General features: G+C 36.2%; 1 protein-coding gene across 3 annotated transcripts in view; it reads right to left on the reverse strand.

Moving 5' to 3' along the window:
* DCBLD2 (discoidin, CUB and LCCL domain containing 2) overlaps nt 1-14,474 on the reverse strand; it is an 86,421-nt gene that overhangs the window by 29,169 nt on the left and 42,778 nt on the right. For all 3 annotated transcript variants that reach the window (XM_038582558.1, XM_038582560.1, XM_038582559.1), the window contains one exon: nt 7,863-8,000. In XM_038582558.1, coding sequence (XP_038438486.1) covers nt 7,863-8,000 — 138 coding nt within the window. The remainder of the gene's footprint in view (nt 1-7,862; nt 8,001-14,474) is intronic.

A 14,474-nucleotide genomic window follows, 5' to 3' on the forward strand; every position in this document is an offset into this window, starting at 1 on the left:
GATTACAAATACTGAGCTTTACAACTCCACAAAGGTGAAGAAAACATCATGCAGGCAATGAAGAAGCTTTAAAATGTGTCTTCCCTGAAAGCTTTTCCCAGGTAAACAGCCTTCCAGAAAACCACTATTACTACAAGGATCCCAGGTAATACCAACGGCTTAGGCAGGATGAGTACAGCTCAAAAGAGACCATCTGCCTCAGAGCCTTCTGACAGCAACATATAAGAAATTATAACGAATGGAACAGAAGTGAGAGTCCAGAAATAAATTCTAAATTTAAGTCAACTGATTTTGATAAGGATGCCAGAATGATTCTATGGCGAGGAAGGATAGTCTTTTTAACAAATGGGACTGGGACAAGCATTTTTCACATGCAAAAGAATGAAACTGGACCCTGACCTCAGATCCCATATAAAAATTAAACGGGATCTAAATTTAACAGCTAAACTTATAACATTCTTAGAAGAAACCACAGGGATAAATCTTAACCCTGGAGTAAGCATTGTTGTCTTGGCTATGATATCAAAACATAAGTAGCCACATGAAAATAAACTGCATTTCATCAAAATTAATTATTTCGTGCTTAGAAGGATGCTATCATGAAAGAGAACGATAATCCCCACAATGATTGAAAATATTTGCAAATCACACAAGTCTGATAAGGATCTAGTACCAAGAATACATAAACAATTATTCCGACTTGATTTTAAAAAGACAACCCAATTTAAAAATGAGCAAAGGATCTGAATAGAACTTCAAAGGAGACATGCAGATGGCCAGTAAGCACATGAAGATACTCAACATAATTAACTATCAGGGAAACGCAAATCAAAGTCACAATGAGATAACACATACACACTGGGATAACGAGAGTCAAAGGACAGATAATAACAAGTGTTGGCAAGGATGCAGAGAAACTGGAACCCACATGCACTTCTTGAGGGATTTTTAAATGGTGTAACTGCTTTAGGAAACAGTTAAGCAGTTTCTTAAAAAAGGGTAAACACAGAGATACTGTACGACCCTGCAATTACACTACTAGTATATACCCAAAAATGAAAATGCACATCCAAACACTTGTATACAGATGTTTATCAACTAATGAATGGAGAAATGTAGTATATCCATACAGTAGAGTATTACTCAGCTATAAAAAGTGAAATGCGGGATCCCTGGGTGGCGCAGCGGTTTAGCGCCTGCCTTTGGCCCAGGGCGCGATCCTGGAGACCTGGGATCAAATCCCACATCAGGCTCCCGGTGCATGGAGCCTGCTTCTCCCTCTGCCTGTGTCTCTGCCTCTCTCTCTCTCTCTCTCACTGTGTGGCTATAATTAATAAATAAATAAATAAATAAATAAATAAATAAATAAATAAATAAATAAATAAATATTAAAAAAAAGGTGAAATGCTCATACATACTACAACATCAACTCTGAAAACATGCTAAGTGAAAGAAGCTAGCCATGAAAGACCACAGGTTTTATGACTCCAGTTTTATGAAAACATCCAAAATAGGTAAAACTATATAGAGAAGTAGTAGTTTAGTGGGTACCTAGGACTGGAGAGGGAGAGGGTTAAGGGGGTAGGGAACACAGAGTGACCACTAGTGACTGTGGAGCTTCTCTTAGGCTGATGAAAATGTTCTAAAATTGACTATGTTCAATGACTGCACAACTACGAATATACTAAAAAATCAATGAACTGCATATTGTAAGTAGGTGAAATATATACAGTGTAATAAAACTGTAATAAGGCCTTTAAAGATGAAGAAAGAGAAGGTGACATAAAAGTGGTACCAATGTTCCTTTATCACGTGCATTGAGGGATGAAATAAAGCCTAGTAAGAGGGCTGGGATTGGCAGTTCGCTGGTTTATTCATTTGTTCATTCATTCACTCAACACACATTTAGTAAGTATGTATTATGACCAGGTGTTGTTCTAGGCACCACAAATAAAGCAAAGGATACGGACAAACATCTCTGCATCTTTCTAGAGCAAGCAGGCCTCAGGGAGCTTGTGAAGGAAGAAGAATGTATTTGTGATGAAGAATACAAGAAAATATAAAAACAGAGGCAAGCCAAAAGTCAACAACAGGATGAAGGATTTCAAGGTCTTCTTGATGAAAATACCGTCAGGTTTTCTGAGATAGCTCCCAACTTAGTAATATTACTGTCCGCCGTAATGGACATCCTATGCACACGTTTGTGTTTTAATGTCAGTACAATTAAACGTTTGTCCACTACATACTAACTGTACGGGCTGGGAACTTTGTAACTGCCCCATGAAAATATTTATTTAAACATGACATCTAACGTTAACCCATCGTAACATCATAGAAATATGGTAAATATTTTGAATTTGCAAATCAATTAAAAAATTGTATACTGGTTACTATCTCAAATATTTTTGGCAGACAGCACTGGCTATTTCTGAGACTGCAGAATTATGAAGTAGATCTTCCTCCAATTAATATTGTTTCATGTTACTAAATAAATTGAAAAACACTCTTAGCAGTGTTAGCACCAACTATATTAGTTGCTGGGTATAATTTTTATCTGGTTGAAGCCAATTACTTCTAAAAGGAAGGAAGCTTGAGAGCCTGTATTTATTCTAACTCAAAGAAGCAATAAGTACTATAACTAAGATACTGTATTTATTTGCCCGAAAGAAGAAAACAAATGAGGAGGACAGTATATATTCTTCTCCTTCATTTGCTCTAATATCCTTTAAATAACAAATTTCTCAGAGGCTGAAGGACCATGAAGTCATGCCTTCCTGCTTCACACCTTGTCAGAAACCTGGCATTGTAGGCTGTGACAGCTACTTTGACCAAGTGTTACAGGATACAGGACAAGACTCTTCCTGTTGCCAAGTTCTCCAGCCAATGTTACCATGTGACCTTGGGCATAATTCCTTGTTTCTGTGGTAGGAACCTGGTATTAATTTGTACCATCTGTCGTTTAATGGAGGAATATTTACATATATAATAGAACATAATTTATTGTGATTCACAGTCAAATAACATTTACTTAGCAGCAGATACTACGGGAGGCATTTTACATCTTGTCTCCTTTTACGTGCTGAGAGTAGAGATTAAATCTTGCTTCTCTTAGAAATAGTACAATGCCATCTATGGAAGCTGAGTCTATATTAGGAGCTCACATGAAAATAGTCATTGATTTCTTACGGATGATGCATGTGTGACTCGGTTGCCTAATAAACAATGTAGTTGGGCTGTAAGGTACTTATGGTGAATCAAACTCTCTTCATACCTAAGTTCCTGTATGTTTACATGAAGAAACAAATACCACAACATTAAAAGTCATTATAAATAAGTGTCCTAAAAATATGTATATAAACTGAGACCTCATTAATAAAACCTTACTGAACAGTTTAAGAGTTTAAGATGTTTACCAGGTACAACGGTAACAAAAATCAGGAACACAACAGAAACACTAAAAAGAAAAACCTAGCTAAGCATAGTACTCAAAACAGAATGGTTTCTACAAAATTATTGTGTGATTAAGGTAGCAAATAATCTTAAGCAACTCATGCTGTTTTTAAAACCAAAGCATCTCAAGAAGAAAAAAAAAAAAAAAAACAACCAAAAAAAACAAAACAAGCAGTTACAGAAATCTGGACTCTATTAGGAAGTAGTTCTATAGTCTGCCCTGTTTCATTTACAAGTTGATTTAATCTACTGTAAGATGGAAAAAATGGAAAACATTTGCAAAAAAAATAAAAGTGGTTAAAGAAGGTAGCAATTGGGAAACTTTTAAACTATTAGTGTTAATTCTAAAAAATAACCTAACATATAGCAAAAAATCCTGTAAAATGGGAACATGCCCCCTGGCTCAGCTGTTCCTAAGTCGTAAACAGACTGTTATCAGATTCTAAGGAGTCAGCAGGCAGTGAATAAACAAGTTCTTGTGAGTTCCAACTGGAAAGTTCATTCATACCTACATTGGTTCATTTTATTTCACATGCAACTTTAAACTATTCACTATTTTTTCCTATTTAAAAAAAAAAAAAAAAAAAAAGCAAGCACAAACTTTAGTATAACCAGGACAAAATTCTGGACTGGTCAAATCTAAAATAAAGAGGTTAAAAGTTACTTTTTAAGTTATGACTTCATATTCTACTAAAGAAGTATCAACTATCAATTCTTAGCTGGGCACGTACACGCAGACACATACCTCCACTCCCCCCACCGATTTATGGCACATAACAAATAGAGCCTGCCCTAGGGACAGAGAGGAATAAAATTATAAAAAAAATTATGAAAACTGGACAGGAAAGTGAAAAGGACACCAGGTACAGTGCCCTAGACACCCCTGGGGTATGATTGGAGTTCAGAGATACATACAAGAGGGTCTTTGTGTCCAAAGCCTCTCTTATTACAACTGACACGTAGGAAGAATCCTAATTCTTTGAAACATTTTCTTGTAGAAGGTATGTCTGATTCTCAAGTCTTTAAAAAGAATTAGAATCTGGCTTAAGGGCAGCCTGGGTGGCTCAGCGGTTTAGCGCCACCTTCAGCCCAGGGTGTGATCCTGGAGACCCGGGATCAAGTCCCACGTCGGGCTCCCTGCATGGAGCCTGCTTGTGTCTCTGCCTCTCTCTCTGTCTCTCATGAATAAATAAATAAACTCTTAAAAAAAAAAAAAGAATCTGGCTTAATTCTAGAGTTAGATTTATATAACAAGACCTCTTAATTCAATCACCTGACCCAGTATCCTCCAATAGCCTCTTAACTGGACTCCTTACTACTATTCCTTCTTTTCTTCGACCCATTCTTCACAGAGCAGGGAAGATTGTAAAAATAAAAAATAAAAACACAAATCCACTCGTGTCATTACTCAGCTCTAACAGCTTCCATGGACTCTTAGGAAAAAGCTCCAAACCTGACATTTTCTACAAGGCTCTGAATAATGTGACCTGCTCACCATGCAGTCAATTCCACCTTAGCTGTGCCAGCTTCTTTTCCAGCTCCTCCCCACCACAGGGCCTTTGCATCTGCTGTTCTCTTCCCTAGAATCTTCTTCTTCCTTGTCTGTCTAGAACTTTCCAATTAATCCTTCTGCTCCTCGCTTAAAAGTGACTTCTGTGGAAGAGTTAGGCTCTTCATCAATCTCCTGCTCCTTCCGCCCTGTTGTTGGAACTCTCCCTTCATCATACTTATCATAACCGCAATTGAGTTACCATGTGTTTAATGCCTTTTCCTAACCATGTACTATAAGCCCCACGAAGGAATAACTGTGTCTTGTTTCCTGCTGTTTTCCCAGTGCCAGGCATATGGTAGGAATAAGGCACTGAAGGGAATGTAATTTTGCAGCGTGCTTTTGCATAAAGGCACGAAAATCAGTCTACCTCACGCAAAATCATGACTCTATCAACAATACACAGTAGAACATTAACAAGTGTTTGTGTGAGAGTTTAACAAATGAAGAAGCTGTTGAAGCAAAATTGTTCACAATCTTTTCATTCCCAAATACTCCTAAATTTCCAGTGAGGTTGCTTTGCTGGGGACATGTGGTGCTGCCCCTTGAAAATATCCACGGGATTCAGTGTGGTAGCAAAGTTTCCTGGGTGGAAACAAACGGAGGCTCTCAACCAAAGCCAATCAGCATTCAAATGAATGAGTCATCAAAAAAAATTGTGTCCGAAAGGCCACACAAGAAGAAATGGTAAGAAATTCAACCAAGGTTCTCTCAGGGTTAGCCAATTCACTTTTAACTTCAAATAAAACAAATGCTTCACAGAAGAGGCAAGGATGTGCGGAAACCTAAGTAAACACTAGGAGGGAGGGAGCCGTGAAATGAGGATTTCCCATGATTCTGCCCTGACTAAAAAGAAGTTCCTGATTTATGGTAGATATTCCAAAAAACTCTGGAATCTAAGTTTCATCTAAAACAGTGAGTAACCATTTGATATTTGGCACAGACGTATGTCAGTCTACAACACTCTGATTCTGTTATCTGAGGTCACGGTCAATTCTTAAACTTTAATGCAGGACATTTAGGTTTCTGTAGAACAAAAAGCTCCATCATTTAAATACACTATGAAAAAAACCTTTTTCTTTTTTTTAAATGAAAGGATATTTATTTTCAAGAAACCTTCAAGAAGGGGCACCTGGGTGGCTCACTTGGTTAAGCAGCCAGCTCCTGATTTTGGCTCAGGTCCTAGGATCTAGCCCCACGGGGAGTGTTGCTTGAGGATTCTCTCCCACCCTGTGCCCCTCCACCCCATATGTCCATGAGCTCTGGCGCTCTCTCAGATAAATAAATAAATCTTTAAAAAAAAAAGACTTCAAGTCAATGAAGAACAGAGAAAAAGGGGAAAAATATGAAGAAAAAATTAACAATTTAAGCCGATACCGAGAGGAGGAAACTCAAGGAGAATAAGCAGCAAATGAATTGTAAATTTTCTATCCTCTTTACCTATCAGCTCAAGATTTTCAGGAAGTAAAACTGAAAGGATGGGAATATATCACCATCTCACTTAGTGCTTTTAATCTACTCTTCCGATGGTGGGGAGTGTGTGTGTGTGTGTGTGTGTGTGTGTACAGTGGTGAAAGGGGGAAACTAACATTTGTTTTGTGCCTACTGTGTCATGTGCTTACAGACACCGCACATGTATGCGTGCATCCTCCCGGCCAATCCTCGGAGGTTAGAGAAGTGAAATGACAGGCCAGCAACCACCTGGCGAGCATGCGGCAGAGGCGGGGATGCTCCTCCTGCAGCACCACCTGCCTTACCTGCACTGGCTCTGTTGGAAATATCGTTCATCCAGTGTATTGTTTCCAAGGGTTTTTTCTTTCCATTATTCCATCCAAACGAGTCTTCTCTCTCACTCTCTCAGAGGAATTTTATTAGCTTTCCCACCTTGTTCCATAGCTTAGAAATTAGGAAAAAGCAGATCTTTCCTCCCAGGTAACAGCTGCTTCTCTATCACATTCTAGGTGGAACTGTTAATGAGACCTATGGTGTTTATCTCAAACCCACCGGAGCTGAGAAGGAACAGCAAGCACTGCCTTCATTCTCAGTGTCCGACATTTTCACACCTGGGAGGTTCTCAATTTTCTCATTTATATACCATAAAGTAATAGCTTTCCCCAAATTTTAAATTGTCAGCTTAATTAAATCATTGTTCAATATCAATATATTCATCTATTTTTCTAATTTAAAATACTGACTGCTTTGTGGGACATATTGTTGCATTAGCAGCACTTCTTAAAACTTTCCTACCGCAGTGCCCCCAACAAATCCAAGCCACGGTAGCCAAAATTCACGAGAGATTTTGTTCAAGTCTTGCATTTTATTTTAGAACTTCAAGTAACTTTTGCATTCTATTCCACTTAATAGCTTTGCTTTCAATTTTCAGAGAAAGACTTGAGACTGTCAACACTAACAATCTAGAAAATATCTCAGGTTTATTTTGCAGTGTCTCAGTACTCCATGAGAATCTATTCCTTTGAGAAGAATGGTAATGTGGTCTTTAACACAGTACTATGAAATGGTAATCTGTGGATAATAAAGCTTTACGTTTATAGAATACATTTCAACAACTGACAGATTTTTAAAAAGTAATTGTCATTTGTGTTCCAATCTTATAAAAGTGAAAAATCAGTATTTTCTCTACTATGGAAAGGGAAGTACACAGAAGTTATATAAATGCTAATATACTTCTAATTTTTAGAATTCTGGACTAATTTTATTTGTAAAATCTGTAAAACTTATGTTATTAACTGTTCAGTCTTTCTACTCTATTCTAATCTCAGATAACAAGTACTAAAAGAAACACTGCATTTTTGTTTTTAGAAATTGTAAAATGTAGAAGTCATGCTATAAAGTTGAAAATTACCTTGTTTATCTACAACAGAGTATGAGGCCAAGAATCCTCGTCCAGAAACATGGATTCCACTCATGAACAGCACTGTAATTTCATTGCTTTTTGATTCAATTGAATGGTTCATCTGCAACCCCAGACCACAGTATTTGCCTAGAAAGGAAGGGAAAAAAAGATATTTGGTAGGACTCTCATAATGTCAGTAATATTTACAATGTAGGGTAAGAGCATCAGAACAATATACCAAACTGGACATTAACTAGAAAATGGTGACTAGGATGCTTAGTGATTAAAAAATCACATTACTCTGAAGAAAGAACAAATGCCAAGTATTAACTGTAAACAATTCAAAGAAAAAAATGGTACAGGCATCAGTGATCTTACAAAGATTCTATTTCTTGTGAAAGACATGTATACTCTTTAAAATAGTAGTGAGAAATTAAAAAGAAAAAAGCATTTCATGCAGGCAGGTGGCTCAGAAACAAATTAATAGTTAATCAGTAATATTTTTAACATACTCCCCACAAAGTACCCCTAGATTCCTGAGCTCAGGGCATTCCTTAAACCTTTTCCAGACTTCCCTCAATTTTTCTTCCAAAGATTGTTGAACTTTTAGTGAGTGCCTTTAGGTGATTATGCCCAGTCCTACAGCATTAACTATGCTCTGACAATTCACATTTCATCTTCACCCAGAGCTTTTCTCTTGAACTTCAGGTATATATATCCAAATGCCAACTTTTACTCTTTAACGTCTAATAGACATATAAAAATAACATAACTTCAATACAAATTAAGAAAAGGGAAGAAGAAAAACATTAGAGTAAGATACCCACCATAACTAATAAAAATGCATTTTTCTTATGTGCTTGTTAACCATAAAATTCTAAGTAAATAATAACATTCCAAAAGTGTTTTAGGCTGTGCCAACACCATTCTAGAATAAGAGTAATAGGCACTTCCATAAATACCATTTTCAAGGACTGAACATGATCTTGTGAGCAAAAATATCCTAAAAAATCAATAAGAAAACCCCAACAGAACTGGTAAGGGAGTTTAAAGATGTCATAGGATCAATATACGAAAACCAATTCTATTTCCACATAGAAGTCACAAATAACCTGAAATGAAATTTTTAAAACTTTGTAACAGTATGAAAAATATTAAAATATTTAGGGATAAATTTTTAAATTTTTTTTTCAATTTTTATTTATTTATGATAGTCATCAGAGAGAGAGAGAGAGAGGCAGAGACATAGGCCGAGGGAGAAGCAGGCTCCATGCACCGGGAGCCCGATGTGGGATTCGATCCCGGGTCTCCAGGATCGCGCCCTGGGCCAAAGGCAGGCGCCAAACCGCTGCGCCACCCAGGGATCCCCCGGATAAATTTTTAAATAAGAAATTCAAGGGGTGCATGGGTGGCTCAGTCGGTTAAGCATCCAACTCTTAATTTTAACTCAGGTCATGATCTCAGGGTTGTGGGATCGAGCCCCCTGTTGGGCTCTGCACTGGGTGTGGAGCCTGCTTAAGATTCTCTCTCTCCTTCCCCCACTTCCCCCCACCCCCCGTCTCTCTCTCCTCCCTAACCCCCACGCTTGTGCACACTCTAAAAACATAAAAATAAAAAATAAAAACCAGTACACTAAAAAATAGAAAACACTGCTGAGAAAAATTAAATGAAAACTAAACAGAAAGACGAAGTTCATGGATTGGAAGACACAATACTGTTAAAATGTCCAGTCTGCCAACATTGATATATTGATTCAATGCAATTCCTATAAAAATCCTGGTGTTATTTTTTTCCCCAGAAATTAACACAATGAAGCTAAAATGTATATGGAAGTGCAAAGGACACAGAATAGCCACAACAGTGTAGTGAAAAAGACAGCTGAAAAGACTAATATAATCTGATTTTAAACTTACTATAATACTACAGTAACCAAGACAATGTGATATTTTTTAATGGCGAATCTAGATCTATACCTAAATCTTTATTTATACCACCTATATCTATATCTATACCTATATCTCTGTACATTTCAATGGAGCAGAACAGAGCTCAGAAATAGTCACATTTGTAGTCAACTAGTTTCTGACAAAGGTGTGAAGGTAACTCAATAGAGAAAGGATAACTCTTTCAACAAATGTACTAAACCAGGTGGCTATCAATATACAAAAACAAATGAACTCAGAACTTCAAGTCAAAATGGACCATATATCTAATTCTAAGAGCTGAACTTATGGAACTCTAATAAGAAAAGACAGGGAAAAACTTTGTGACTTTGGGTTAGGCAAAGATTTCTTAGATCCAACATCAAAAGGAAAAACCATTAAAGAAGAAAGTGAAGAATTTGTACTTAATCAAAATCTAAAATGTTTCCTTTCAAAAGATACCATTAAGAAAATGAAAAGACAAAACACAGAGTGGGAGAAAATATTTACAAAACATTAATCTGAAACAGAACTCATATCTGAAATGTGTAACGAATTCTTACAACTCCATCAATCTCATCCTGTAAAAAGGGAAAAAGATCTAAATAGCCACATCTATAATAAAAAAAAAAAAAAAAGACCTACTAAATGGCAAATAGGCACGTGAGAAGATGCTCAAGAGCATTAGCCATTAGGGAAATGAATATTAAAGCTACAATGAGATAACACAACCCTCTTATTAAAAAAGCTAAAATCTAAAAGACTGACAATACCCAATACTGGTGAGGATATGGAGAAATTAAAACCTTCAAAGTCTAATGGTAGAACTGTAAAATGGCACAGCCATTTTTGGGAAGCAATTTGGTAATTTCTTAAAATGCTAAATACACATGCCTCTTTCCAAGAGGAAAGAAATCACATGTACATAGGAAGATCATTCAAATGGTCCCAGCAGCATTTCTCATATTTGCCCCAAACAAAAACAACTGAATAGTTCATCAACTGACTCATGGATAAAAACAATGTGGTATATATCCATACAAAGAACTACTACTACTCACCAATAGACAGAAACGAACTAATGATACATGCAGCAACATGAACGAACTTCAAAAACATTATGCTAAGCAGAAGCTATCTGTGGTATTTCCAGAAAAGATTGCCCAGAATAACACTACTTGTTAGAGATGAAATCACTCCAGAACCTGGGTCCTCCACCTTGTCCCATGCTTTTTTCTTCTACGTACTATGTCCCCGTAAAGGAGCTGACACTTTCCCTGGGGCTGCAAAGAGAAGCATTTAATAACAGCATGATCTCCTTGTAAGTGATCTGGGGCAGCACTGGGGGACCACAGGGTCTGCAGCAGCCTCGCCACTGTCTTCTTTCCACCCACAGCAACAACACCCTTTCTGCTTTTTTCCTTATCATCCAGCAACTGGTTCATTCCTTAATGAAATTAGTAAATGCTTCAGCTTGTCTTTTGGTATAAACCATCTCATAATACTTCACTTTTGCCCTTACCTGAAGTATTTAAATCTATGCCACCTTTCCAGTTCATTATAAAACCATTTTAATTGAATCAATGTTTCCAAAATATCATTTAAGCAGAATTGGGAAGTTCAGCCCTATTTTTAAAAATGAGTTACTCTTTACAACTGTTTTTCCCCAGCCAATGAGAAAGTACTATATTTGTTTTAAATACATTTCATAATTTTGTATTTTGTGTGTTAGATAAAAAAAAAAAACAAAAACAGGTAATTCTTTGTTATTTCCCCAGAAGATGAGAATAATTTACCCCTAAAAGCATACTGACAGTGGTCAGTTAAAACAAAACTTCCAAGTTCTAAAACATCTAACACTGTCTACAGATTTTATACATAGAATTTTTCTTTCAAGACATATTTCTCCAAAGCTTTATAATTTGTGAATTATTTAAAAATTAGCATGTACATGTGATAATTCTGTAAAAACTTTTAGGATGAGCAGAGAAACTAGTTTGTTCTAAGACTGTCAGGCCCATATATGAATAGAATAACATATAAGAAATAGATATATTTTATTCTATGTGTCACTGTGTTTTAGATTACTTTTTCCCCCTTAACTTGGAAAGGTTACGTTCAATTTTTCTGTGAGATTAGCCTGCACAAACTGACAAAGCAAAACCCCTGAAGTTTTCTCCCCTTGAGGCACCAAAAAAAAAAAAAAAAAAATGCTATTATGTCTTACAGTGAACAGCATCCATAACCTTAGCATAATTGTTTTTAAAGATTTAATTTATTTGAGAAAGACAGAGGGAGAGAAGGCACACGCGTGCGCGCACACACACACACACACACACACACACACACGAGGTGGGTAAGGGGCAGAGGGAGAGAGATCTCAAGCTGACTCCACGCTGTGCCAGAGCCCCATGCAGGGCTGGATCTCACAACCCTGAGATTATGATCTGAGCAGAAACCAAGAGTCAGTGCTTAACCACCTGAGCCACCCAGGTGCCCCAGCATAACTGGTTATAAAGTGGCAGTATGACCCTGGTCATTATACAGAACTTTTAGGAAAAGGTTATAAACAAAAAACAACCATCAAAACAGCAATCTAAAAATAACAAGGGGGCAGCCCAGGTGGCTCAGGGGTTTAGCGCCACCTTCAGCCCAGGGCGTGATCCTGGGGTCCCTGGATCAAATCCCACGACGGGCTTCCTGCATGGAGCCTGCTTCTCCCTCTGCCTGTGTCTCTGCCTCTCTCTCTCTCTCTCTCTCCGTATCTCTCATGAATAAATAAAATCTTTAAAAAAAAAAATAACAAGGAATTTACATTTACAGAATTAAAAAAATAAACAATCTGAAAGTCAAGAACATCCAGTCTATAACTTCTCCATTTATTTACCATTTAATAAATAAATACCAAACATTAAGGCTTGTGCATGAGCACACACACTTGGTCATAGGTAACAGGGTGTTCAATACATGTCTTTGCTCATCCTTTATTTCTTTAAAAACACCGATTGTGGAAAAGGAAAAAAAAAAAAGCTTTCTATTCCAAATAAAAGTTAATATTAATTTTATAAAAGTAAACATAAAAATTTTTAACATTAAAGCAAAATAATACTTAAGAAGTCCTATAACAGTTATCCGCATAAACAAAAAGATGATTAAATCATCAGACTTTTTCAATACTACATAACTCAAAAATAGATTGGTAAATAGAATATTAAATACCATATTACTTTTAAATACTAAATATTTTCAAATAATGACCTACCATTAAAAGCATAATATAAAATTGATGTTATTCCATATCTTATCTCAAATATTAAAAATATCTAAAAAAAAATATCTAAAGCTGTATAATTTGTCAGCAAAGCAAACAATATGTGCAGAGCCAGTGCCCATTACATTAAATCTTAAGGCCAAATGTGAAATAATAGGTAAAGGCAAGAGAAGTTATATCAAGTAGAATCTCTATGTATGTGAGTTAACACTTGTAAATGTGAACAAGTTTCATCTGGGCTCATCAGTACTAGCTGCTGTCACTTAGGGATCTATGTATGTGGGATTTTATTACAAGGCTGATTAAGGCCCTCAGTACAAATATGACTTTTCAGATACTCTTAAGTACAAACGAAAAAGATCACACTTAAAGAATATTACCAAGCCATGCAAAGGTGTCTTTATAAAAATTTTATCATTTATACTAATACTATGAAATCCCAAATTATTAGATTGAACTTGGACGTACTCTAAAAAATTAAAAAACAAAAGTATATTCTTGAAGTGAAACAATGTTTAAAAAAGTTTTTCCAACCCTTTCAATATAGACAGGATAATAAAGCACTTCCTATTAGCACTACAGCTTTATCTCCTTTTTTTTTTTTTTTTTTAAATCATTTGGAGTTACCCTGTCCTCTGAAATGTGAATAAATTCAGTCTGTGGTAGTAACAAAACTTTTTTAAAAACTGTGGATCTCAAAAGGCAGTAAGTGCTAAAGAACAGATAATCTCAATTAAAAAAGAAAAAAGGACAAGTACAATAGCTGACTCTGTAGGTGCTCAAGTGAGTTCAATATATACCAGGTAAACATCTGCCTTCACCTCTTATTCCCAGCCAAAACAGATATCTCCCTCCTCACTCCTCAACCTTTGATCAAAGGTTTTACCCATTATACAAGTAATGCAAGCACTTAGCGAAATACTCTGGGAAAGGAAGAAGAAAATTCATTCCTAATCTGGGCAATATACTAGTTAGTTCTTTAATTCCATTTTCCTAGTTTGGCCATCCAAAGGTCCTCCTAAATCAACACAAATCATTCAATTGCTAACAATTATAGATTCTACTGATGGCTCTCAAACCCTGCCAACATTTCTAGAAGTTTCTCGCAGATAAAATAAGAATTTCAAAAAATAGTATATGGATACATGCACAAAATTATTTTTAAAAAAGTTAATCAAGTATGTTAATCACCATAAGGCCTGTGAAACACTGGTTTTAGTCTAAAAGAATCCATGTTCCAAGGCAAGTAAAAATGCTTAAAAAATTATTACCCTTAGGAAACTAGAAAAAGAAATCCAGAGTAAGAAGAAAAGATGTAAGAATTAGAGCAGAGACCAGTGAAACTAAAAAACAAGAAATCAACAGAGAAAATTAATAAAGCCAAAAACTGGTTCTTTGAAACCGAAGTCAATAAGCCTCTAATAAGGA

This window comes from Canis lupus, chromosome 33, assembly GCF_011100685.1.
Source record: "Canis lupus familiaris isolate Mischka breed German Shepherd chromosome 33, alternate assembly UU_Cfam_GSD_1.0, whole genome shotgun sequence".
In the NCBI taxonomy this organism is placed as follows: domain Eukaryota; kingdom Metazoa; phylum Chordata; class Mammalia; order Carnivora; family Canidae; genus Canis; species Canis lupus.